Consider the following 22,866-nt stretch of genomic DNA (forward strand, 5'->3'; position numbering starts at 1 on the left):
GGGAAGTATTTTATATTTGTTTTCCCTATTTCAAAACAATGTTTAGGGTTTTGGATGATAAATTAATGAATAAATGATACTCCCTCCCAGGCAGTATCCTTAAACACAATTTATCTTCACACTGAACAAGACTGCAGGTTCGGTGCGAAGATTTTCTTTCTCAACTGAGAAGGATGAAGATATATTAATTTTCAGAGAGGGCCATTGAGTAATTAAACACAGCAGAAGCTGAAGTCTGAGGCATCATAAATGAAGTTATTCCACCACTTCCTGACCTGGGACTCAGATCTCTCCTCTCAATTTTTTTTGGCCAGTCCTGGGGCCTGAACTCAGGGCCTGGGTGCTATCTGTGAGAATTTTTGCTCAAGGCTAGCACTCTACCACTTAAGCCACAGTTCCACTTCCAGCTTTTTGGTGTTTAATTAGAAAGTTTTAAGACTGGCTTTGAGCCACAGTCCTCAAATCTCAGCCTCCTGAGTAGCTAGAGTTACAGGTGTGAGCCCCTGATGCCTGGCTCCCCGCCTCTCAAATTCTTAAGCCAGGGCTGGGAATGTGGCTTAGTGGTAGAGTGCTTGCTTAAGCAAGCCCTTAGTACCACATACACAGAAAAAGCCAGAAGTGGCTCTGTGGCTCAAGTGGTAGAGTATTAGCCTTGAGCAAAAGAAGCTCAGGGACAGTGTCCGGGCCCTGCATTCAAGCCCCAGAATAGGCAAAAGGCCCTAGAAATGATTTGCATGACTATTCTCTTATTTCTCCAGTGGTAGTATATAAGTAGGAACAATCTAGGCGCATAGAAAGTTGTTGATACATGCCATACAGTGGGTGTTTTGTGACATGGGAACTTGAGTATCACAGACTAGTCTACTTGAGAAGGGTTGAAATAGCCACTTTAACTGGAAGTAAGCAAGGGACATCTTAGCCCTCAGGTCTTAGGCTATCTTTAATGAGCTATATGTGTGTCTGTGTATGAAGGTATGCAACCTCCCGTTTGCTGCTTAGTGATGAACGTGCATGTGTTATCCCAATAGAGGAAGAGAGCGAGTGGTGGTCTTTTTTTTTTTTCAACACCTCATCCCATGTAGAATTCAATTCACTTCTGTCATAGACCATCCAGGGAAATAGCATCAGAAACCCCTGTAGAAGAGAATGTGGATATGAAGTAATAGAAGAGAGGAGAGAGAGGAAAAGAGAAAGAAAGGGAAAGGGAAGAGAGGAGAGGGGAGGGAAAGGAAGGGAAGGAATCTTAGGGCTTTGGGATCCATATAGTCTGGGTAAGTGTTTCTCCCATATGCAAAGGCTCAAATAGGGGACACTTATGCATTGAAAATCCACACATTTATTTTGATCAGTCCAAATCAGGCACTGCACTGAAGCTCCTTAGGAACAAAATCTCGTCATGGTCAGGCTTGCTGGAGGCTCTGAAAAGAGAAAGTATATTGTAGCCACCAAAGCAAACAGCACAGCCGGGACTCTGTGGCTGGCCCTCTTTATGGGCCTTTGTTCCTTCTGTCCTGGGCTGAGGATGCACCACTCACCCTGCTCCACTGTGAAGGAGGGAAGAGAGAAAGAACGAGCTCCAACACCACACAGCATTGGCAGTAGGGGTAGAAAGAAGAAAACTGCCTTTGGAAGCCAGCTGGCAGCCAGCTTTCCCGAGGAGAGTGTGCTTTTAATTCAACTCTTAGGGTTTTCATTTGCTGTGTATCAGTGGTGAGCTTAAATAAATAGCTTAGGGATTGAATTCATGATCACTGTTGCTCAGCCAAGAGCTGCAAGTCAGACGGGGCATTGGGAGCTGATTCTCTTTCTTTCCCACAAGCCTCTCTCCACTTTACTCATCAGTTTATGCACAGAATCTCCCCTCGGAATAATTCAGAATTTGAAGGAGTTATCAAGTTGTAAATGATGATCCACTGGCTCTCTGCCAGTAATGGATGGTTCAGGAAAACCACACACCCACATGTTAGGTTATTGTTGATATAACAATGAAAATTGGTGATATGCTTCTCTTGGATAGGAAGGAGTACTTACAGGAAAATATTAACAAGTTAGTCTTGTTTTTTGCCCTGCTTATGTTATTAAATGAATCGACAGGAGCAGCCTCTTGTCCCTATCCACCATCACTATGGTGGTAGACACTTATCTCTTCCTCTTCCTCCTCCATATTAAGACTTTGAACTCAGGGCCTGGGTACTATCCTTTAGCTTTTTTGCTCAAGGCTGGTGCTCTACCACTTGAACCACACCTTCACTTCTGTTTTTTGGCCATCAGTTGAATATAAGAGTCTTATAGACTTTCCTGCCAGAGCTGGCTCAAACTGTCCTCAGATCTCAGCCTCCTGAGTAGCTAGGATTCAAGGCCTGGGCCCAGCTGTTTCTTTATTCTTTTTTTTTTTTGGGGGGGGGGCGGTGTCCGGTCGTGGGGCCTGAACTCTGGGCCTGGGCGCTGTCCCTCAGCTCTTCAGCTCAAGGCTAGCGCTCTACCATTTGAGCCACAGCCCCACTTCTGGCTTTTTTTTTTGCTTATGTGGTGCTGAGGAATCGAACCCAGGGCCTCATGCATGCAAGGCAAGCGCTCTACCACTGAGCCACCTTCCCAGCCTTGTTTCTTTATTCTTTTTTTTTTTTTTTTTTTTGGGTCCGGTCGTGGGGCCTGAACTCTGGGCCTGGGCGCTGTCCCTCAGCTCTTCAGCTCAAGGCTAGCGTTCTACCACTTGAGCCATAGCGCCATTTCCGGCTTTTTTCATTTTGCTTATGTGGTGCTGAGGAATCGAACCCAGGGCCTCAGGCATGCAAGGCAAGCGCTCTACCACTGAGCCACCTTCCCAGCCCTGTTTCTTTATTCTTAACTGTTTCTTTGACATCTTTTTTTCAATCGTACCTGCCCCTTGGATGAGGTACATGGTTTGATTCTTATCATCAACTTGGGGAGTACAAACACATAGATAATGTAACAAAAGTAGAATTTATCTATGGCAGTTCCCTCCCCAGGAGTAATAGTATTAGCTAAAAAAAAGTGGCCATGAGGGGTACTTGACTGAGAGGCCCGGGCACACGCATCCATTTCAGACTTTGCCACACTACCATAAACAGTGCATCATGCTAGCCCCCTCCCTCCTTCCTTACCTTCTCACGTGTCATGTCCTCAGGTAGCTCAATGAGGAGCTGTAAGAATGCAGACATTTCTCAATGTCAACATCTCAGAAATGTCTGAGAACCCTTAGGTCAGAGCATTAGGAAAACAATGTACTATTTAAGCTTTTGGGAAGTCCATGGTGCTAGTTAGGGAATCTACACATAGCTAAAGAATGGGATTGAAAATAGCCGTGCACACAAAGGTGCAAAGCCTATGTGATGCTGCTGATATAAAATAATATTTATCGGGCTGGGAAGGTGGCTCAGTGGTAGAGCGCTTGCCTTGCATGCATGAGGCCCTGGGTTCGATTCCTCAGCACCACATAAGCAAACAGAAAAAAGCCGGAAGTGGCACTGTGGCTCAAGTGGTAGAGCGCTAGCCTTGAGCTGAAGAGCTGAGGGACAGCGCCCAGGCCCGGAGTTCAGGCCCCACGACCGGACCCCCACCCCCAAAAAAAAATATTTATCAAAATAAACTCCAGCAAATGGAAAGGGTTTTCTCTTCCTTCCTTTCTTTCTTTTCTTTCTTTCTTTCCTTCCTTCCTTCTTTTCTTTCTTCCTTTCTTCCTTTCTCTCTTTCTCTGTCCTTCTTCCTTCCTTCCTTCCTTTCTTTCTTTCTTTCTTTCTTTCTTTCTTTCTTTCTTTCTTTCTTTCTTTCTTTCTTTCTTTCTTTCTTTCTTCTTGTCAGTCATGGGACTTGAACTCTGGGCCTGGGGCTACTCAAGGTGAGTGCTTTATCACTTGAGCCACAGTGCTACTTCTGTTTTTTTCTAGTGACTTATTGGAGATAAGAGTCTCATGGACTTTCCTGCCCAAGCTGGCTTTGAATGGTGATCCTCAGATCTCAGTGTGAGCCACCGGCACCCAGTGGTTTTTTTCTTTTTAAAAAGCTATTTGGGTCTGGGAAGGTGGCTCAGTGGTAGAGTGCTTGCTTGCATGCATGAGGTCCTGGCTTTGATTCCTCAGCACCACAGAAGCAGAAAAAGCCAGAAGTGGCATTATGGCTAAAGTGGTAGAGTGCTAGCCTTGAGCTGAAGAGCTTAGGGACAGCGCCCAGGCCCATGACATACAAAAAAAATTATTTTACTCTTTTTATTGTTGTTATAAAGGTGATGTATACAAGGGTTACAGTTATTTGAGTCAAGTAAAGAGTACATTTCTTATTTTTCTTTTCTTTCTCCTTCCTTCCTTCCTTCCTTCCTTCCTTCCTTCCTTCCTTCCTTCCTTCCTCCCTCCCTTCCTTCCTTCCTTCCTTCCTTCCTTCCTTCCTTCCTTCCTTCCTTCCTTGTGTGTGTAGGTAGGTAGTGCTGTCCCTGAGCTTCTTTTGCTCAAGGATAGCACTCACTAGACACTGTGTGCCACTATGGGCCACAGTGCTATTTTCAGCTTTTGTTGTGATTAATGAGAAATAAGAGTCTCACACGGATGTTTCTGCCCAGGATGGCTTTCAACCACGATCTTCAGATCTCAGCCTCCTTCTGAGTAGTTAGGATTACAGGTATGAGTCATGAGCACCAAGCAAGAATACATTTCTTTTTGGACAATGTCACCCTTTCCCTCGCTCTCTCCCAGTTTTTCCCTCCCATCCCCACCCATAAGTTGTATAGTTCATTTTCAATATAGTGTCCAGTAAAACCCATTGTTGCATTTGTTTACCCATTGTCCCTCCATTTCGGTGCCTCTCTCTTTATACTCCCAAAGACATATAAACAGACAAACAGAACAAAAAGTAAAAAAAAAAATACAGCACAAAAAAACTCTTGTTTTCATTTCCTGGAGTTAATTTCAATAAACATTATTTTGTATGATCAGATGCACATAGCTATTATGCCTTTCTGTTCCTCTTCTAAGAGTATTCCCCTTTGGTCTCACTGTGTGTGAATGTCTAGAGACCTGTATAATTTATTATGTCCCAGTATTTTAGATCAAGCTTCTGCATATGAGAGAAAACATGTGCTGTCTCTCTGAGCTTGGCTTACCTCATTTAACATGATTTGTTCTAGGTCCATCCATTTCCCTGCAAATGGCATAATATCGTTCTTTCTAATGGCTGTGTAAAATTCCATTGTGTATAGCTACCACATTTTTTGGATCCACTCATCTATTATAGGGCATCTAGGCTGTTTCCACAACTTGGCTATTGTGAATAGGGTAGCAGTAAACATGGATGTGCAAGTGTCTTTACGGTATCCGGCTTGCCATGTTCTGGGAAGATGCCCAGGAGCGGTATGGCTGGGTGGTAGGAAAGGTCTATGTTTAGTTTTTTGAGGAACCTCCAGACTACTATCCAGCATGGTTGAACTAGTTTGTATTCCCACCAACAGTACAATAGGGTTCCTTTTTACCCATCCCTTCCAACATTTGTTGTTCTTTGGAGGTTTTTTTCTTTCTTGTTGTTTATATTTTCTTTTTGTCTTTGGGAGGGCAAGGCAGGGTATAGAAATGGGGGGACAGGGCTGGGAAGGTGGCTCAGTGGTGGAGCACTTGCCTTGCATGCCTGAGGCCCTGGGTTCGATTCCTCAGCACCACATAAACAAAAAGAAAAAAGCCGGAAGTGGCACTGTGGCTCAAGTGGTAGAGTGCTAGCCTTGAGCTGAAGAGCTGAGGGACAGCGCCCAGGCCCAGAGTTCAGGCCCCATGACCGGACCCCAAAAAAAAAGAAAAAAAGAAATGGGGGGACAAAGAACAAACAAATGCAGCAGTGGTACTCACTAGACACTATTGAAAATGAACTATACAACTTGAGGGTGAGGATGAGAGGAAAAAACTGGGAGACAGCAAGGGAAGTGGTGACATTGTCCTAAAAAAAATGTACTCCTGAGCTGGGTACTGGTGGCTCATACCTGTAATCCTAGCTACTCAGAATGCTGAGATCTGAGGATCAAGGTTCAAAGCCAGCCTGGGCAGGAAAATCCATGAGACTCTTATCTCCAATAAACTACTCTGAAAGTGGCACTGTGGTTTAAGTGGTAGAGTGCTAGCCTTGTGCAAAAAAGAAGCCCATGGAAGGTGACCCAGTTCAAGCACCAGGACCGGCCAAAAAAAAAAAAAAGAGAGAGAGAGAAAGAAATGTACTCTTTACCTGACTTAATGTAACCCCTCTATATATCACCTTTATGATAATAACATAAAAATAGCCAAGCACTGATGGATCACTCATGCCTATAACCCTACTCAGGAGGCTGAGGTCTGAGGAATGCAGATGGAAAAGTCTGAAGCTGCAAGTGGAACTGTAGTGCTAGAGTGCTAACTTTGAACACAAAAGGTCAGGGACAGCACCCAGATCCTAAGTTCAAGCTCCAGGAACAGTGTGTGAGCGCATGTGCACGCGCGCGCGCGCGCGCGCACACACACACACACACACACAGAATCACAACCTGAGTAAGGGCCAGGGAACTTGGGCTCTTCACCTGCAGTAATGTCAATGCCTCTATTAACCAACTCAGGAAATCTTGAATAAACCAGATTCTCCTGTGCTACAGGTTTCTCCCTATCAAAATGGAAATAATGGTTCCTATATTATAGAATTGTGATCGAGAGACATGACAGCAATAATACAAATGGCTCCTCTAATATGGCCTGATATTGATAGAGAGGAGAGGGCCTCCAGGGGGCAGCTCTTCTGCAAGAGCTGCTGGACAGAGATGACCAGACACTAGTTCTCCTGCTCTTACCTTTCACATCCACCCTGCAGTCCACAGATGCCTCCCCCAGAGCATTGACAGCCTTGCAAGTATAGATGCCTCCATCAAAGGGACCCGGCTTGCGGATTTCCAGAGAGCAGATTCCCAGGTGACTGAGGGCTCTGTACTTGGGATTACCTTGGATGTCCATCTTGTTCTTCAGCCAGATGATCTTGGGCTAGAATAGAAAGGTGAAGGGGTAGATGAGGCAGGAAGAACCAATTGCTCTTTCTGGGCTCAGTGTCTGGGACTCTGTTTACAAGGCTTATAAATAATGGTTCTTTGGAAGCTTCTCTGTCTCTGGTATTGTGGGAAGGAGTTCCCTTCCAGGACCTTCAGCAATGCCCCCAAGCTCCTCCTCCTAGTTGAAAAGTACACTCCAAACCTCATCTTCACCAAGTGTTCTGACAAGAGAAAGGCAGTAACTACTGCTCAAGTAGCCATCATGGCTCTTAAGTGGTGGATATCAGTAGATAGCTGGTCTCTGTTTTGTTTCCTTGCCAGTCCTCGAGCTTGAACGCAGAGCCTGGGCACTGTACCTGAGTGTTTTTGCTCAAGGCTGGCACTCTACCACTTCTTCCCTAGGCAGCCCCTGCTCAGATGAAGCTTGGGTGGGTGTATAAGGAGAAACCAGTGGGATTCCATCACTCCTGCCAGATCAACAACTCGAAGCTCATACCCAATCACAGCAGGTCAGTAAGTGTACATCTGTGTGTACAAGGAGCCGACACTAAAAGGAAACACCATTTGCATCCATCCACCCAGAATTACAAATGCCCTGATTGTCCCTAAATTACCTGCTGTTGAAGAGGCAGATGGCGGGGATGGTAGGGGATGCTCAATGAGAAGGCTCTGTGACACAGCTCAAGTTAGGAAGGACAGAAGCTGGGAGCATCTGCCACCCCCAGAACAACCTACTCACCCTGGGAGAAGCACGAACACAGCAGAAGAGCTGGGTGTCATAGCCAGTGACGGTAGTGCAGTCTGCCAGAGGCTGGGTAAACTTTGGGGCTTCAGAAAAGTCCCGCTGGGCAAACCCCTTGGTCTTGTAAACAGTAGCTGTGGGTACCAAGGAGGGCCATGATGCAGATCTAAGACTCCTGTCCCTCTTCAGCTTTCTTTTCCATCTTCCTTTTTCTTTCCTTTCCCCCCTCCCCTCTCTCTCTCTCTTTTTTTTTGTCAGTTATGAGATTTGAACTCAGGGCCTGGGCACTGTCCCTGAGCTCTTTTGCTCAAGGCTCACACTCTACCACTTTGATCCACAGCTTCACTTTTGTTTTTCTGGTAGTTGATTAGAGCTAAGAGTCTCATGAACTTTCCTGCCTGGGCTGGCTTTTAACAATGATCCTCAGATCTCAGCCTCCTGAGTAGCTGGGATTATAGGCGTGAGCCGCCAGCATCTGATTTCAACAGTGTCTCCCTTACCTGCTTTCTGGATGTGGGCCAGGTCAGCTGTGATGGGGGCTGTGTCGCTGAGCCCACACTGGTTTTCGGCAAAGACACGAAAAGCATAGGAGTTGCCAACAATGAGGTCTGAGACAATGCAGCTGGTGCGGTGATAACGCTCTAGCACGGTGAACCAGAGCTGCAGGGGTTCCAGAAGAGGCCAGGCATGAGACCCCTGTCCTGTGAACTCACCCCTCATGGAACTTGCCAGGGGCTCATTCCAGAAGGCTCTGCTCCCCTCCACACACTTCCCAACTGAGCCTCACCCCAGATTTTGTGTCAGCCTTCTGCACAGTGTATCCCAGCAATGCTGTATTGCCTGTATCTTGGGGAGGTGTCCATTGAAGAGCAGCATTGGAACCCCAAACGTCCACCAACTTAATGCTCTGAGGAGGACCTGGCTGCTCTGGAAGGGCAAAGCCAAGTCTGGGTATGATCCCCATGCATCGAGGTCATTTGGTGACCCTGTGGCCCCTGCTCTGCTCAGATCCCTGTCTTCCTTCCCATAACAGACACCCAAACTGGGGGTTAGAACACCACCCCAGCTCTCCCAGCTATGTGAGGTTGTTCCTCTTCAGCTCAAAGAGGGAGCTTCTGCAGACCACCTCCCTCCCCTCTCCCCACCTTACCAATCACCAGGATATCAATGGTGGCTGTGGCCTCCAGCCCACCCAGCTGTACGTGGAGTTGGTAGCGACCCGAGTCACTGCGTTGGGCTTCTCTGATGAACAGGATGGAGTCTTGCTCCCCATTTCTCACACTCACGCGACTTGTGTCCAGGGCACAGCCATCATGTGTCCAAGTAGCTCGAGGTTTGGGCTTTCCCTGAGTGGTGGAGGTCAGGAGTGAAGAGCCTGAGAAGTTTCTAGACCCTCCCTGTTGTGGTAGGGGGTCACACTCAACCCATATCCTCAGGGTACCTTCATTTACAGTGTACAGTTCTTTGAGCTACAGCTTGACAGACTCTTCCAGGGGATTTTGTTCTTTTCAGCCACAACTTCAGGATCGTGAGGGCCAGGGGAAAGGCTTTGTGTTTCCCACCCTCTGATAGTTTAGGGTATGGACATCCAGGACAGTGGATGGGGTCAGGGAAGCGACTTAATAGCTGCCCAAACTCCCATAAGCCCTCCAAACAGAGCTCCAGTTTCTGCAGAAAATCAGCCTTACCTCCTCCCATAGGGCACACCTCCCCCTCCCTTCCCCCACTGTCAGTGGGTGCAGAATGGATGGATTATCTGCTCTCGGACTTCTGCTGGGGTGGCCCCTTCCTCCTTGGCCTCTGCTAGCAGGGCTCCTGTTCTGTGTCTCCAGATTGAAACTGTGGCCCAGTTCCAGTGTGACGCTGGTTTCATCACCTGGAATGGGATTAGTAGGTTCACCGTGTCCCCAACCTTCCGGATGTAGGTCTGCCTCAGGGCCCGAGGTAGCCAGATCTTGGGGTACTCTGAGTGATTAAAAGAGAGAGAATAGGACATGGATCCTCAGAGAAAGTGGAGAGGTGTCCTGTTGCACTCTGGAGACCTTCACCCCTATTTTCGGTGATAGAATGAGTATTGTCATTGTCTTTGTTTCCTTCTTCCCTTCCCCTCTCTTCCCCTCCTCTCTCCTCCCCTCCCTTCCCCTTCCCTCCCCTCCCCTTCTTTTCTTTTCTTTCTTTCGTTCTTTCTTTTGTTCTTTCTCTTTCTTTTTTTGTCAGTCGTGGGGCTTGAACTCTGGGCCTGGGTACTGTCCCTCAGCTCTTCAGCTCAAGGCGAGCGCTCTACCACTTGAGCTACAGCGCCACTTCTGCTCTTTCTTTTCTTTTTTCTTTCTCTCTCCCCCTTCCTTTCTTTCCTTTCTTTCTTTTCTTTCTTTCTTTCTTTCTTTCTTTCTTTCTTTCTTTCTTTTTTTCTTTCTTTCTTTCTTTCTTTTTCTTTCTTTCTTTCCTTCTTTCTTTTTCTTTTTTCTTTCTCTCTCCCCCTTCCTTTCTTTTCTTTTCTTTCTCTCTCTCTTTCTTTTTCTTTTTTCTTTTTGCTGGTACTAGGGCTTGAATTTGGGGCCTGGGCACTTTCCTTTAGCTTTTTTCTGCTCAAGCCTGGTACTCTACTCATTTGAACCACGGCTCCTCTTCTCATTTTTTGGTGGTTAGAGATAAGAGTCTCATGGGCTTTTCCTGCTTGAGCTGGTTTTGAACTGTGAACCTTAGCTGTCAAGCCTCCTGAGTAGCTAGACTTACAGGCCAGTCTGCCTTTTCTTCAGGGCTGGGGATGAGCCCAAATCCCCAAGCACTCTACTACCAAGCCACCCCACCCCCATTCCCATTATGTTGCTGAGATTTAGGGATGAGCAAAGAGATTGGTTGAAAGAGCCCCAGGAGAGTGTAAAAGACTGCAGAAAGGGCACTGGAACGCAAGCCTGACACTGCTTTAATTTATAACTCTTAACTAATGACTTTCCATCAGCAGAGATTTTCTTTGTTTGTATACAGATGGATCCAGTCCATCTGGTTTGTCTTTTCAGTGCTTTTCCATTGGTCCTTCATAACTCTGCTGGTCTCCAGCCCACATTCAGTGTTCACCTGAACCTCCTAGCTTTACAGGACTCAGAAGGATGCTTTCTGCTTTATAGGCAGAGACTATACCCTGGCCACCAGCATTAACCCCCCGACCCCATGACGGAACTAAAGTCATCACTGAGGGAACAGGCAGGGCATCTGGATCGCTTCCTTTGAGCTCCCAGTGCTCGTTCTTCCCATAGCTGGACTGATCTGTTTGTATAAACAAAATCTGGGAAAGATTAGATCCACTGCTCACTTCCCCTTGATCTCTCAGGCCTGTTCCAGCCAGTGGAGATTAGGGGACATTTATTGGCTGCCAAAATGAAGACAGGAGATGGTCAGAAAGTGCTGAGTGCAGGTCTAGACAATGAACACACGTCTCTTTCCCCTCTGGGTCTGCTGAAGACCACCTTGACCTGCTTAACTACAAACATCCTAGCTAGTTCTCATGGGGACCTGCCGGAGGCTAAATCGTGTCCGGGCCTTCCTGAGGCTTTCCTCCTTTCTCCAGCATGGACAGTCCCCTGCTGTAACTAGAATGTGACAGAGCTCAGTTCCCACCAACCGCACAGGCCTCCCTGCCAAAATTCATTCCTAGCAGTTGGACAAACTCCACCCTCGATACATTCCTTCAGCAAACAGTCTGATTGCTTGATAGCGGATTCCAGCCATTTTGATAACATACATCTCCCTGTGGCTACATTCGTAGCCCTCAGCAACCCAAGTATGTTTACTTCTAGATCAGATGTTTAAATATGTACATTGTATACAGCAGGGCCCTAATGATGTTTAAAATAAAATAAACAGCAGTTCAACTATGTTCTTTGAGACCACCTCCCATTACACTCTCAAGATCCTTTATAAATGAATATAAATATGCAGTGCTCACTGCCCATTTCATTAATCTAGTTTCCTCTGTGTGTGTGTGTGTGTGTGTGTGTGTGTGTGTGTGTGTGTGTGTATGTGTGTGTGTCTGTCTGTCTGTCTGTGTCTGTGTCTCTGTGTGTGTGTGTCCTACAGCTTCAACTCAAGGCCTGGGCCCTGTCCTTGAGTTTTTGTGCTCAAGGCTAGCACTCTACCATTATGGGTAACAACTTTATTTCTGGTCTTTTTGATGGTTAATTGGAGATAATAAATAAGAGTCTCATAGACTTCCCTGCCCAGGCTGGCTTTGAACTGTGATCCTCAAATCTCAGCCTCCTGAGTAACTAGGATTACAGATGTGAATCTCAGGTGCCTCACTTAGTTCCCTTTTTTCCCCCCTGTGTGGCTGTGCCTGTCTGGGTCTAACCCTTGAGAACTAAGGAGACTCGAATGAATGTTCTGGGTAAGAACAGGACAGTGATAGAGCCCAGGCCACGTAGCAACTGTGCTCTAGCCTGCTTGTCCTCTGCTGGCCCTGGTGGTTGGAGGCAGCAGGAACACTGCAGAAGTGTTGTGTGATGAGTTACTCTCCTGTGGCCATCTTAGCAACCAAGGAATTGGAAACCGGCAGATATTAAAGTTTGTTTTGTTTGGTTTTGTTTTTTAGAGAGTTGTAATTGGAAAGGAAAGTGAAATGTCTTGTTGGCCTTGGCCCCCTTGCTGCATGGAGGAAATGACCCTTTATACTTGCAGGGGAGAGGAGCCAGAAAAGTCTGTCCTCTGGGGCTACTGACAAGAATATCAATTATTAAAGGCCTTGGTGAGCACCTAGAACAAGGTAATGACTGGAAAGAAAAGGGTTCAGGGTGACACATTACCTGGTGCACTCCAGGCTGGTTGTGAAGTTGTGCCTGGCATCTAAGACCGCTGCCTCCCACTGAGGATATAGCTCACGCCTATAATCCTAGCTACTCAGGAGGCTGAGACCTGAAGATCGCAGTTTGAAGTTAGCCAAAGCACCAAGTCCATGAGACATTTATCTCCAATTAATTACCAAAAAGCCAAAAGAGGATCTGTGACTCAAGTGGTAAAACACCAGCCTTGAGGAAAAAAATCTAAGGGACAGCACCCAGACGCTGAGTTCGAGTCCTGGTACCGATGCCCGCATGCGTGCACAAGCGTGTGCATGTTCACACATCCACCCACCACAAGACTCATTCTTGGTGCATGACTTAACTGTCTGCTAACCTGCCCCTCCCAGTGTGGGCCTAGGGCTAGGTTCAGAGTCAGGGCTCTGCGACAGGGAGAGAAAAGGCAAAGAAGGGAAGATGGAGGTAGACGGACACAAGTAACTCACACCTGTAATCCTAGCTACTTCAGGAGGCTGAGATCTGAGAATCAAGGTTCAAAGCCAGCCTAGGCAAGAAAGTCTTATGAGACTCTTAAATAATTAACCACCAAAATGTCAGAAGTGAAGGTATAATTGGAGTGGTAGAGTGCCAACCTTAAATAGAAAAGCCAAAACCCAGTACTGGTGTGCGTGTGTGTGTGTGTGTGTGTGTGTGTGCACGCACACACACACACACACACACACACACACACACGAAAGAAGATGGAGCGATAAAAGACTGAAAAGTATTGGCTTATCATGCCTAGGAGAAATGCCAACTGAGGCCTACTCTGTCTGGATCTCAGGCAGGCAACAGGCCTTTATGGATAGAGATGTACATTTATACTCGCATTTCTTTAGGAATCATCACTCAAACTATTGAGAAAAAGGAAAGGAATAGGCTTGCAGGAGTAACATAAGCCAACGTGGGGGACGAGGGGAGGATTTAGGTTGGTGGCCTTTGAGGTCCCAGGAAGCTCAGCTGGGAGAGCAGGGAGGAAGGAGGCAGCAATGGAGGTGGAGGCTTCTCCCAGGAGGGGGTTTCCAGGCCGGCATCACCCACTCCTACTTCGTAAGTGGGATTGCCTGAGGAAACAATGGGACTGACATCACCAGAGTACCCCAACTCTCTGAGGGTAAGTGGGCAGGGCTCCCAGGATAGGCAGAGGACCGCCTTGAGGCTGACCAAGTACTGGGGTACAGAAGGGAGCTTGGCCGTTCCAGATGCCTTGTCAGCAAGGAGTTTCTCCAGCCTCTTCCCCGCTCACCCCAGGCAGCAATCTGACCCTGGGCTTAGAGAAGGCTTATTTGAGGCAGCTCCGTTCACACCTCCAGAGACAGGCAAGGTGTAAATTGTACCGACCTTGGGGAGACAGGCTTCCCCTGCACCCAAGGGCTTTCTCCTCCTCAGATGCCAGGAAGATAAGCTACACCAGCATCCGAGCCTTCAAGCAAAGCCTCAGCTTTCTCAGGCCAGGGCTGTGATGGCCACAGCTTCATTGTTGTTCTTTTCTCCCCCTCACAATCTTGGAAGGACAAAGCATTTGAAAGGCATTCTTTGTAAGTCATTGACTTCTGAGCCAAGTTACTCTCCATACTTTGGTCTCGCTCCAACAGTGTATCTAATTATTTATGGAAAAATTTTAGAGGAAAGCAGGACACCAGTGGCTTATGCCTTTAATGCTAAGTGCTCAAGAGGCTGAGATCTGAGGATGGAAGTTCAAAGCCAGTCTGGGCAGAAATGTTTGAGAGCCTCTAGCTCCAGTCAACCAGCAAAAAGCTAGACTGGAGGTTTGGCTCAAGTGATAGAGCACCAAGTATGAACCCCCCCCTCCCATCGCCAGTCCCCGAAAAAAAAAAAAAGCCAGTATTGGCATACAAACACGCTTTTTTTTGGGTCCAGTCATGGGCCTGAACTCTGGGCCTGGGCGCTGTCCCTCAGCTCTTCAACTCAAGGCTAGCGCTCTACCACTTGAGCCACAGCACCACTTCCAGCTTTTTTCTGTTTGCTTATGTGGTGCTGAGGAATCGAACCCAGGGCCTCAGGCATGCAAGGCAAGCGCTCTACCACTGAGCCACCTTCCCAGCCCCACATTTTTTTTTAAAAGAAGAGATTACTTAAAATCCAAAGATCTTGGCTTTCCTGATTAGACAATTCCTCCTAATACCTAATTTTAGTCTGCTGAAGCTTATGATCATTTTTTTCTATTCTTATGGGAAATAATTGTTCACATCCTTTCATTATTTTTCTCTCACATGAACGTTTGCCCTCCAGCAGTCACCTGAGGGCTGCATCATTCAGAATGATATTTTAACTATGATCTGAAGAAATAAGATAGACACATTGGAGGGCTGTGTGTGTATGTGTGTGTATCTCTGAGAGTGTATGCATGTATGTGTGATTGTAGGCGTGTGCATGTACTTGCATACACAAAACATGCCTGTGTGAGTGGTGGTACACCTCTGTAGTCCTTGCTACTCAGAAGGTAGAGACAGGAGGATCACAGTCCAAGTATGAGACCCAACCTAAAAAACAAAGAGCAAAAGGATTTGGGGGTGTGGCTCAAGTGGTAGAGTGCTTGTCTAGCAGGCCAAGACCCTGAGTTCAAACCCCAATACCACTACCACCACCATAAAAAGTGAGAGAGAGAAAGAGAGAGAGAGAGAGAGAGAGAGAGAGAGAGAGAGAGAGAGAGAGAGAGAGAGAGAACGAGAGAGAGATCAAATCAAAGGCTCATAGCAAGCTATAGATTTGAAACTAAAGATTTCCAGGGAAGTACTGGCATTTTGCCTCCAAAATTTGTTTGGAAAACTATAATGAGGAAAAGACTGTCACTTCCTTGAAGAGCAGGAATATAAGATCAGAAAAGGTTAAAGGGCATAGAAACAGGCTACACTTCTCTGAGATAGACTCCAAAGTCAGTACTAATAGCTCACACTTATAGTCCTAGCTACTCAAAAGCCCGAAATCTGGAGGATGTCAGTTTGAAGTTAACTTGGACAGAAAACTCCACAAACTCCATCTCCAAAATAACTAGCAAAAAGCTGGATAGGAGGTATTGCTCAAGTGGTAGCGTGCCAGCCATGAGCAAGAAAGTTAAGTGAGTGCGAGACTCTGAGTTCAAACCCCAGTACAGAAAGAAAGAGAAAGAGCGAGAGAGAGAGAGAGAAAGGAAGGAAGGAAGGAAGGAAGGAAGAAAGAAAGAAAGAAAAGAAAGAAAGAAAGAAAGAAAGAAAGAAAGAAAGAAAGAAAGAAAGAAAGAAAGAAAGAGAGAAAGAAAGAAAAGAAAAGAAAAGAAAAGAAAGAAAAGATGATATCTCCTTCCTGTCTCAGGCTTAATCTCACATTTGGGAGTTTCACCCTAGTTGTTGCCTCCATCTCCAACACTGCTTCAAAGTTCATGGCAATTTCAATGTCGATCCTTCAATCCCTGTAGGCCTGCCGATCCACCTGGGCCTCTGTCCTCTCCCTCCTCAGTCACTAGACATTGTGGTCATTCTCTTGTTCAATGTTCTACTCTCTTTCATCTGTGACCCATTGTTTCTGAGCATCTATTTGCTCTGCCTTCTGGCACGTCCTAAGTCGCAATCTCTGTCCCTTCTACTCAGCTCCTCACGTGCTACAACATCACAATTCTTTAGGACCACTCAGAGCTATCCTTCCTACCACCCTCCATTACTTTCGTGTGTATGTGTGCCAGTTCTGGGACTTGAACTTACGGCCTGGGCATTATCTGCCTCCATACAAATAGACAAGCATAGGCAGAAAACAAAACTCTTCTGACTTGAACTGGACAGCCATGAACAGTGAAAATGGCTCCTACATGAACCCTGGCGCTTCTGCCAGACATTGCCAGTCCACTCTGCCTCTTATTCTCCTGGATGACTAGTGTATCTCATCTTCTTCTAAAACTTCTGTCTTTTCTTGCTCTTTCTTACTCTTAGCTAATGACCTGGCTAATGTCCTAGACCCACCTAGTATCTGTTCTTAACACAGTAGCCAGAAAAATCCCCCAGACCTACACCTGATGATGTCATTCCTTATTCGAAATCCTGCACTGCCTCCCCCCTGTCTCAGCACCAAACTGACACCTTCACAACTGGCCTTGTTAACTCTCTGCCCCAAATCCTACCACTGTCTCTCTCGCTGTACCACAGCCACAGTTGCTCCAACCGTAAAGTAATTTCCTGCTGCAGGGTTTTTGCACATATACTCTCTGAACAGAAGATATTCCCCTCAAATTTCTGAACGCATTACTTGCTTCCTTCCCTTACATTGCTATTCAATTATCACCTAATTGTGAGCCTTCACTGAAGATCCTATTTGCAATACTTCCTACTTCTGGGGCTTTGTATCCTCTTGTGATTTGTGTGTGTGTGTGTGTGTGTGTGTGTGTGTGTGAGAGAGAGAGAGAGAGAGAGAGAGAGAGAGAGAGAGAGAGAGAGAGAGAGAGAGCATGAGAGCATGAGAGCATGAGAGCATGAGAGCATGAGAGCACGTGTGTGTGTGATTTGATCAGTTATGGGGCTTGGACTTAGGGCCTGGGCACTGTCCCTGAGCTTTTTGCTCAAGGCTAGTACTCTGCCACTTTGAGCCACATCTCTATTTCTGGTTTTCTGGTTTTTCTGCTTTTCTGGTGGCTGGAGAGAAATCTCATGGGCATTCCTGCCCAGGTTGGCTTTGAACTGTGATCATCAGATCTCAGCCTCCTGAGCAGCTAGGATTACAGGCATGAGCCACCAGTGCTGGCTTCTGTTATTTTTGGCATAACATTGATCACTATTGGACATAGTACATAGTTTACTTGTTTATTGTCTATCTCCCCTCATTAGACTAATTTCCTAGAACAGTGCCCGGCTCATAATAAACGCAAAAAGTAAATGTTTGTGAAGGAAGAAGGAAGGAAGGGAAAGGAAGGAGAAAGAAAAAGAGGGGAAGTGATGCTGTGGCTTAAGTTGTAGAGTGCTAGCCTTGAGCACAAAGAGGCTCAAGGATAGTGCCCAGTCCCCCCTTAGTTCAAGCCCCACAATCAACAGAAAGAAAGAGAGAGAGAAAGAAAGAAAGAGAGAGAAAGAAAGAAAGAAGGAAGGAAAGAAAGAAAGAAAGGAAGGAAGGAAGGAAAGAAGGAAGGAAGGAAGGAAGGAAAGAAGGAAGGAAGGAAGGAAGGAGGGAAGGAGGGAGGGAGGGAGGGGGGGAAAAGGGAAGGTGGGAGAAAAGAAAGAGGGAGAACAGAAAGGAGAAAGCAAAGAAGGAAGAGCAGGAGGGAGGGAGTGGGGGAGGAAGAAAGGAAGGGAGAGAGGAAAGGAATAAAAGAAGCATGAGGTTCAGCTTCCCATGTCTGGAAAACACAACATTTCAGCTTGAAAGAGGGTGCATAATTAGCTGGTGTAATTATGCTCACATCAGCAGCTGGCCTTCTCTTATTGTCTCAGACTCACTTTCTCCCTGTCAGGGTCACAGCCCTTTTCCCACCCTCTTCTGGCCCCATGCCAGGCTTTGTCTCCAAGACACAACACCTCAGTGCAACACTGAGGACAGACACAGAACGAGTTGCCAATGCCACCCCCTTAGTGCTGCTTATTTAGCCATGTAGCAGTTCAGTAAGAACTAAAAGTTCATTGTTGGCCTGTTGCTGTTTATTTTGATCTTGCAAATTAATTTCTGTGTAATCCAGTTCCCATGCTCTCCCATGCTCACTCAGTACTCATCGGCCCAGAGACCTCTATGATGAAGAGAAGATCCTAAGACAGTCTTAGGATCACTCAGGGTATTGAGGGGTCACCTAGTCCAGGGCCCTGACACCCTGTGAGATCTTCAGCAGCTCTGTAGATTCCCTGTTCTTTTTTGGGGTATGTTTTTTTCAGGCCAAGAGCCCACAGCTTTTATCAGCTTTTCCTGAGAGTTCACAGTCATGAAAAGGTCAAGAAAAAATTTAGTTCAGCTCCTTAATTTACATGAGAGAAAACACAGACCCAGAGAAGTAGATTGGCCCATCTAGGATAGAGCTAGGATTCCAGCTCAGGTCTTCTTGTTTGCAAGCCGCTAACAGACATGCACTTCCTTTGTAACACGTCAGAATGTACCTTAAGTGACAGTCACCTTGGAAGCCCCTGGGTTGAGCCTCTGGCTGGTGGCCCAGAGGCCTGCCTCATAGAAGATGAGCTTTGGGCTATGCCACTGGCCAGGGCTGTAGGAGCTCATTGTCCTGAGTATCCCTCAGGTAAAGCTGGAATGAAATGAATGCTAGACCCACAGGGTTTTGTGGCGAACAGTACAAGTCAGTGATAAGGAAAACCTGCCACTATCAGAACTAGCTCAACCTCATAGCACCAGAATCAGCCATTCTGGCTCTTCTCCCTGCCATGGCATCTTCTCTGGCTCCTTTAGAGGAAAAAAACTGAATGAATGCCTGCCTCAATCACTTCAGCTTACTTTCTCTATAATATATGTATATGTGTGTGTGTGTGTGTGTGTGTGTATATATATATATATATATATACATATATATATGTATACATATATACATATATATATATGTATATATATATATATATATATATATATATATATATATATATATATATATATATGTTCACAACTTCTTTCCCTCCCTCTGCTGCTCCATTGGGAAAGATTCCACCAACTCTGTGTCCTTGACATTGAAACAGCGCTGAGTCCCCACTCTTCCGCTAGGTTGACAAGAGCTGAAGAGAGTTTCTGCTGACCCTATTTGGAGGTAGAACTCATGGCCTTCAGCCCTGACTTGTTCACATTTTTGGCTTAGCTTCTTCTAAGACATTTTGGACCTCAGCAATCCTTTCAATGACCTTACAAGGTAGAATTTTATCAATCCATTGATACAGAGGAGAATGGAATGGAGAGGTTAACTGATTTGGCCAAAGCCACAGAAGTGCTCAGCAGCACTGGAAATGTTTGCCTCCAGACCTCTCCTTGTGGTCTTTGCATCATCTGTATTCAGGACTTAAAGGTAGACTTGGGGAGACTATCATACAGAAGTGAAGAGTTCATTTCCCCACTCCTTCTCTGTAGCAGCGTGCATTGACACCCCCATCCCCACCCCGAAGGGGCCGCTCAGATGAACTCTGGAGACTTGAGCGGGAGACAGTTGGTGCTGGTATAGCAGAGCAACTGGGGTTGGAAAGGACATGAAACATCTCCTTGCTGCAGTGCCTCTTTGCAAAGACCATCAACTCAGAGAGGCCTGGAGCAGTGGGCTGCTAGGGTTAGTCCTGATGCCGTGGCATGGCCCCATGGGGAGACTGAGCGTCACTGTGCTGAACACTTAGCATCCACAGCAGCCACAGCTTTGCCTTCCCCCTGTCTCCCCCTGCCACGGCCAGCCACTATCTTCTCCTTGCTCCCCTCCTGACTGGCCATTAGTCTCCCAGGTCCTCCCAGTTCCTGTGACTTGACTTTTTTTTAAAAGATAAAAATACAAGTGGACCATTTTTAGCCACTCTAAAGGACCACAAATACCATTCGCTGACTTTTCGTCTAAAAAAGCAAACACCCAGCAAAGACACTTCAGAAGCAAGTCAGAATTCCAGGAAGGGGGCAGGGGGACATCTCCAGTGATTGATCCTGTATGGGAAGTCACTAAGCTCTACAAACACCTAACGGGGTGCAATCAGGGTAGCAGGAAAGTCCCCCCCATTCCCTCTGCCCAGCCTCCCCACCCTCTACCAACCGTCATGGGTCACCTTCTATAGGGGGCAGATGCTGCGGAGTGGGGCTGCCTGCCTCCTGTCTGGGTGAAGCCTGGGCTCTTTCCATGTCTGCTAGGCTGGCTTCTTCCCCCTTCTGCTGAGAGCCTGAGGCCACCTCTGTGGTGGTAGCTGCCTCCATGCTGGGCCTACCCAGAGGCTGTGTTCCAGCTGAAGGTTTTCCTCCGTTGGTGGTGAGGGAGGGGCTGAGCACCTGCTCTCCAGGCTGGCCTCCCAGGGTCCCAATCACAGGCTTATGTAAGTGGGCTGGCCTCTTCCCCACTACCTACTCCCAGCAGAAGGGTGAAATAGGGGCTAGGGGAAGAGGAGGATCAGACAACAGCCCAGAATAGCCACAGGAGGAGGGCCGAGGTAGTTCTGTTATCTTGGGAGAGAGATGACACCCCCTCACAGTACTGGGAGGGGAGAGATTGAGAACCGACCATCTGAACAGGACCTGGCTTCTGTTGGAGGATTGGATCACATCTCGGCTCCTGACCTCTGGCTCCTACAGCAGTGCTCAGGACCCAAGATCACACCTTTAAGATCTACATCCAATGAGCAGCAAAGCCTCATCAACATGACCTTCCCAGAGCCCCCTCTCCTGCCTCACTCCTTCCCTTTCCAGCAGCTAGCCAAAGGCAAGGTGGTGCAGTGAGGGGTGATTTGGCTCTGTGTGTTGTCACACACCCTCTGAACACAGGCCTTGCACAATGCTAGGCAAGTGTTCCACTACTAAGCCACGCCCTCAGCCCTCAGTCAGGAATGTCTATTTTCATCGGTAAAATGGAGATAATAGAAACCGTAGGGTTGTTGTGAGGATTAAGAGAGGTAATCTTTGTGAAGTGCTTAGCAGACTAAGTGCTCCATAAATGGAAGCTATTTTTAGGTCAGGCCAGCATCCCCCCCCCTCCTGCCCCCCTCTTGAAAGCTGTCAATGGCTCCCTTCTTATGAGATAAAGCCCAAAGTGAGAGGCACAAGAGCGCAGGAGGGGAACTCCTTAACTGGAAGAGAAATGTGTGACTTCTGGCTGTACCACTCAGTCACCAGCTGGTGGCTCTGAGCCACAGGTCTATGGAACAAGGGCGGCCAGTGTCATAATTGGGCTGTGGAGAAAATGATTAAAATGCAGGAGGGGTCTGCTTGTATGCAGTAAGTGCTAGTTACCCACTAGTGGCCCATATAATTTCCAGGTTTACCCTACCATGCATCACCTGTTGTCTGCTCCCATCACACTCCCACTTTCCATTTCCAGAAGCCAGTCTCCTTTTCTGAATTTTTAAAATACAGACTTTAGTTTCAGAGTTGTTTCAGGGTGACAGCCAAGTTGAGTGGAAGTAGAATTACATCCCCCTCCCCGCTAGTTCTCCCCATGGGGAGAAGTCACTGTGGCAGAATGAATGAGCTTACTTATTTAGCCCTCAACTTCAGGGCACTCAGTAGGACCCTGGTAGTCCTTTGCTGTTTGTGCTCAGTCTCTGCAATCTATAGGTTCTGTGATTCAGGACAACCTATGGATATACTTCTGTGTGAGGAACTGATTTATAAGGTACTGGGATGGCTAAAAAGAGTAGTGTGGAGATTGACTGGATCTGTATTTGTTCCATAACAGAACTATTTTCTTGCCTGACCCAATCAAGGTTACTACAAGTATGAGCAGTGCCCAAATCAGGCTGCTCTTTTATATACCACATTTTGTCATATTTTGATGAGGAAATGGCCCAGCTTTTACTCTTAGCCCTTTATTACACCAAAAGTGTGAAGAATCAAATTTAAAATTCCTTAGGCCTGCCATAAGAAAGTGAAATTTGTTATGTCTGGGGTAGAAGCAGGAATGTGCATTTTCAAAAGCAATCAACAGATACTGGTACAGGGAGTCTTAGAACATAATGTTCAGTTGAATTCCTGAAACTGAACTACCCCCTTTTCTCCCCACCCCCCCCAAATTCATGAGGCATAGGAACTCTCTCACCAGTGGCTCACACCTGTAATCATAGCTACTCAGAGGAGGCTGAGATCTGAGGACTTAAGTTTGAAGTCAGCCTGGGTAGGAAAGCCCATGAGACTCTTATCTCCAATTAACCACCAAAGGATACCCAGAAGTGAAGCTCTGGCTCAAGCTGTAGAGTGCAAAACTGCTCAGGGACAGCACCTGGGCAGAGGAAGAAGAAGAAAAGGAGGGGGAGGAAGGAGAGGAGGAGGGGGAGAGGAGGAGGAAAAGGAGAGGAAGACGGGTAGAGAGGGGGAGGAGAAGGAAAGAACAACAACAAGACCTTTGATCATTTCCAGACCAAGATACTGGGGCATTAAATGGTAATGTTGGCCAAAATGGCCAAAGGCTCAAGGCAGTTGGGAGGAACTTCTTGTACAGATACCATTTGGAATGATGCTACTACTCATCGAAGGACTGAGGACTGTAAGAGCAACTTGGAAACCTTAGGAGGGACAGATACAAGGCTACAAGTTAAATTTCTAGCATTGTTTCTTGTCAAACAGGCAAGAACAAAGAATTCAGAAGACCAGTACTCTGTTGCTGTCCAGAAGGATGCACAGCAATGGAAACTAGAGAAGGTGTAGGTGTGTGTGTG

At 46.8% G+C, this 22,866-nt stretch overlaps 1 protein-coding gene across 3 annotated transcripts; it reads right to left on the reverse strand.

Annotated features, from left to right (window-relative positions):
* Positions 1-943: 943 nt before the first annotated feature.
* Mybphl (myosin binding protein H like) lies at positions 944-20,543 on the reverse strand. 3 transcript variants are annotated; one of them, XM_070007394.1, is made up of 9 exons: positions 20,275-20,542; positions 9,619-9,707; positions 8,893-9,088; positions 8,530-8,669; positions 8,243-8,402; positions 7,740-7,876; positions 6,809-6,995; positions 3,126-3,164; positions 944-1,134 (listed from the first exon to the last, which is right to left on the reverse strand). In XM_070007394.1, the coding sequence occupies exons 1-8, from the start codon at positions 20,417-20,419 to the stop codon at positions 3,154-3,156; spliced, it is 1,065 nt and encodes a 354-aa protein (XP_069863495.1). In that variant the 5' UTR covers positions 20,420-20,542; the 3' UTR covers positions 944-1,134; positions 3,126-3,153. The 3 variants fall into 3 exon arrangements, with proteins under 3 accessions (XP_069863495.1, XP_069863494.1, XP_069863493.1); XM_070007393.1 differs by lacking the exon at positions 944-1,134 and adding an exon at positions 1,330-1,418; XM_070007392.1 differs by lacking the exons at positions 944-1,134; positions 3,126-3,164 and adding an exon at positions 1,335-1,418 and having other exon boundaries at positions 20,275-20,543.
* Between the last annotated feature and the right edge of the window lie 2,323 nt (positions 20,544-22,866).

This window comes from Dipodomys merriami, unplaced genomic scaffold, assembly GCF_024711535.1.
Source record: "Dipodomys merriami isolate MVZ:Mamm:240054 unplaced genomic scaffold, mDipMer1.0.p SCAF_7, whole genome shotgun sequence".
Lineage (NCBI taxonomy): Eukaryota > Metazoa > Chordata > Mammalia > Rodentia > Heteromyidae > Dipodomys > Dipodomys merriami.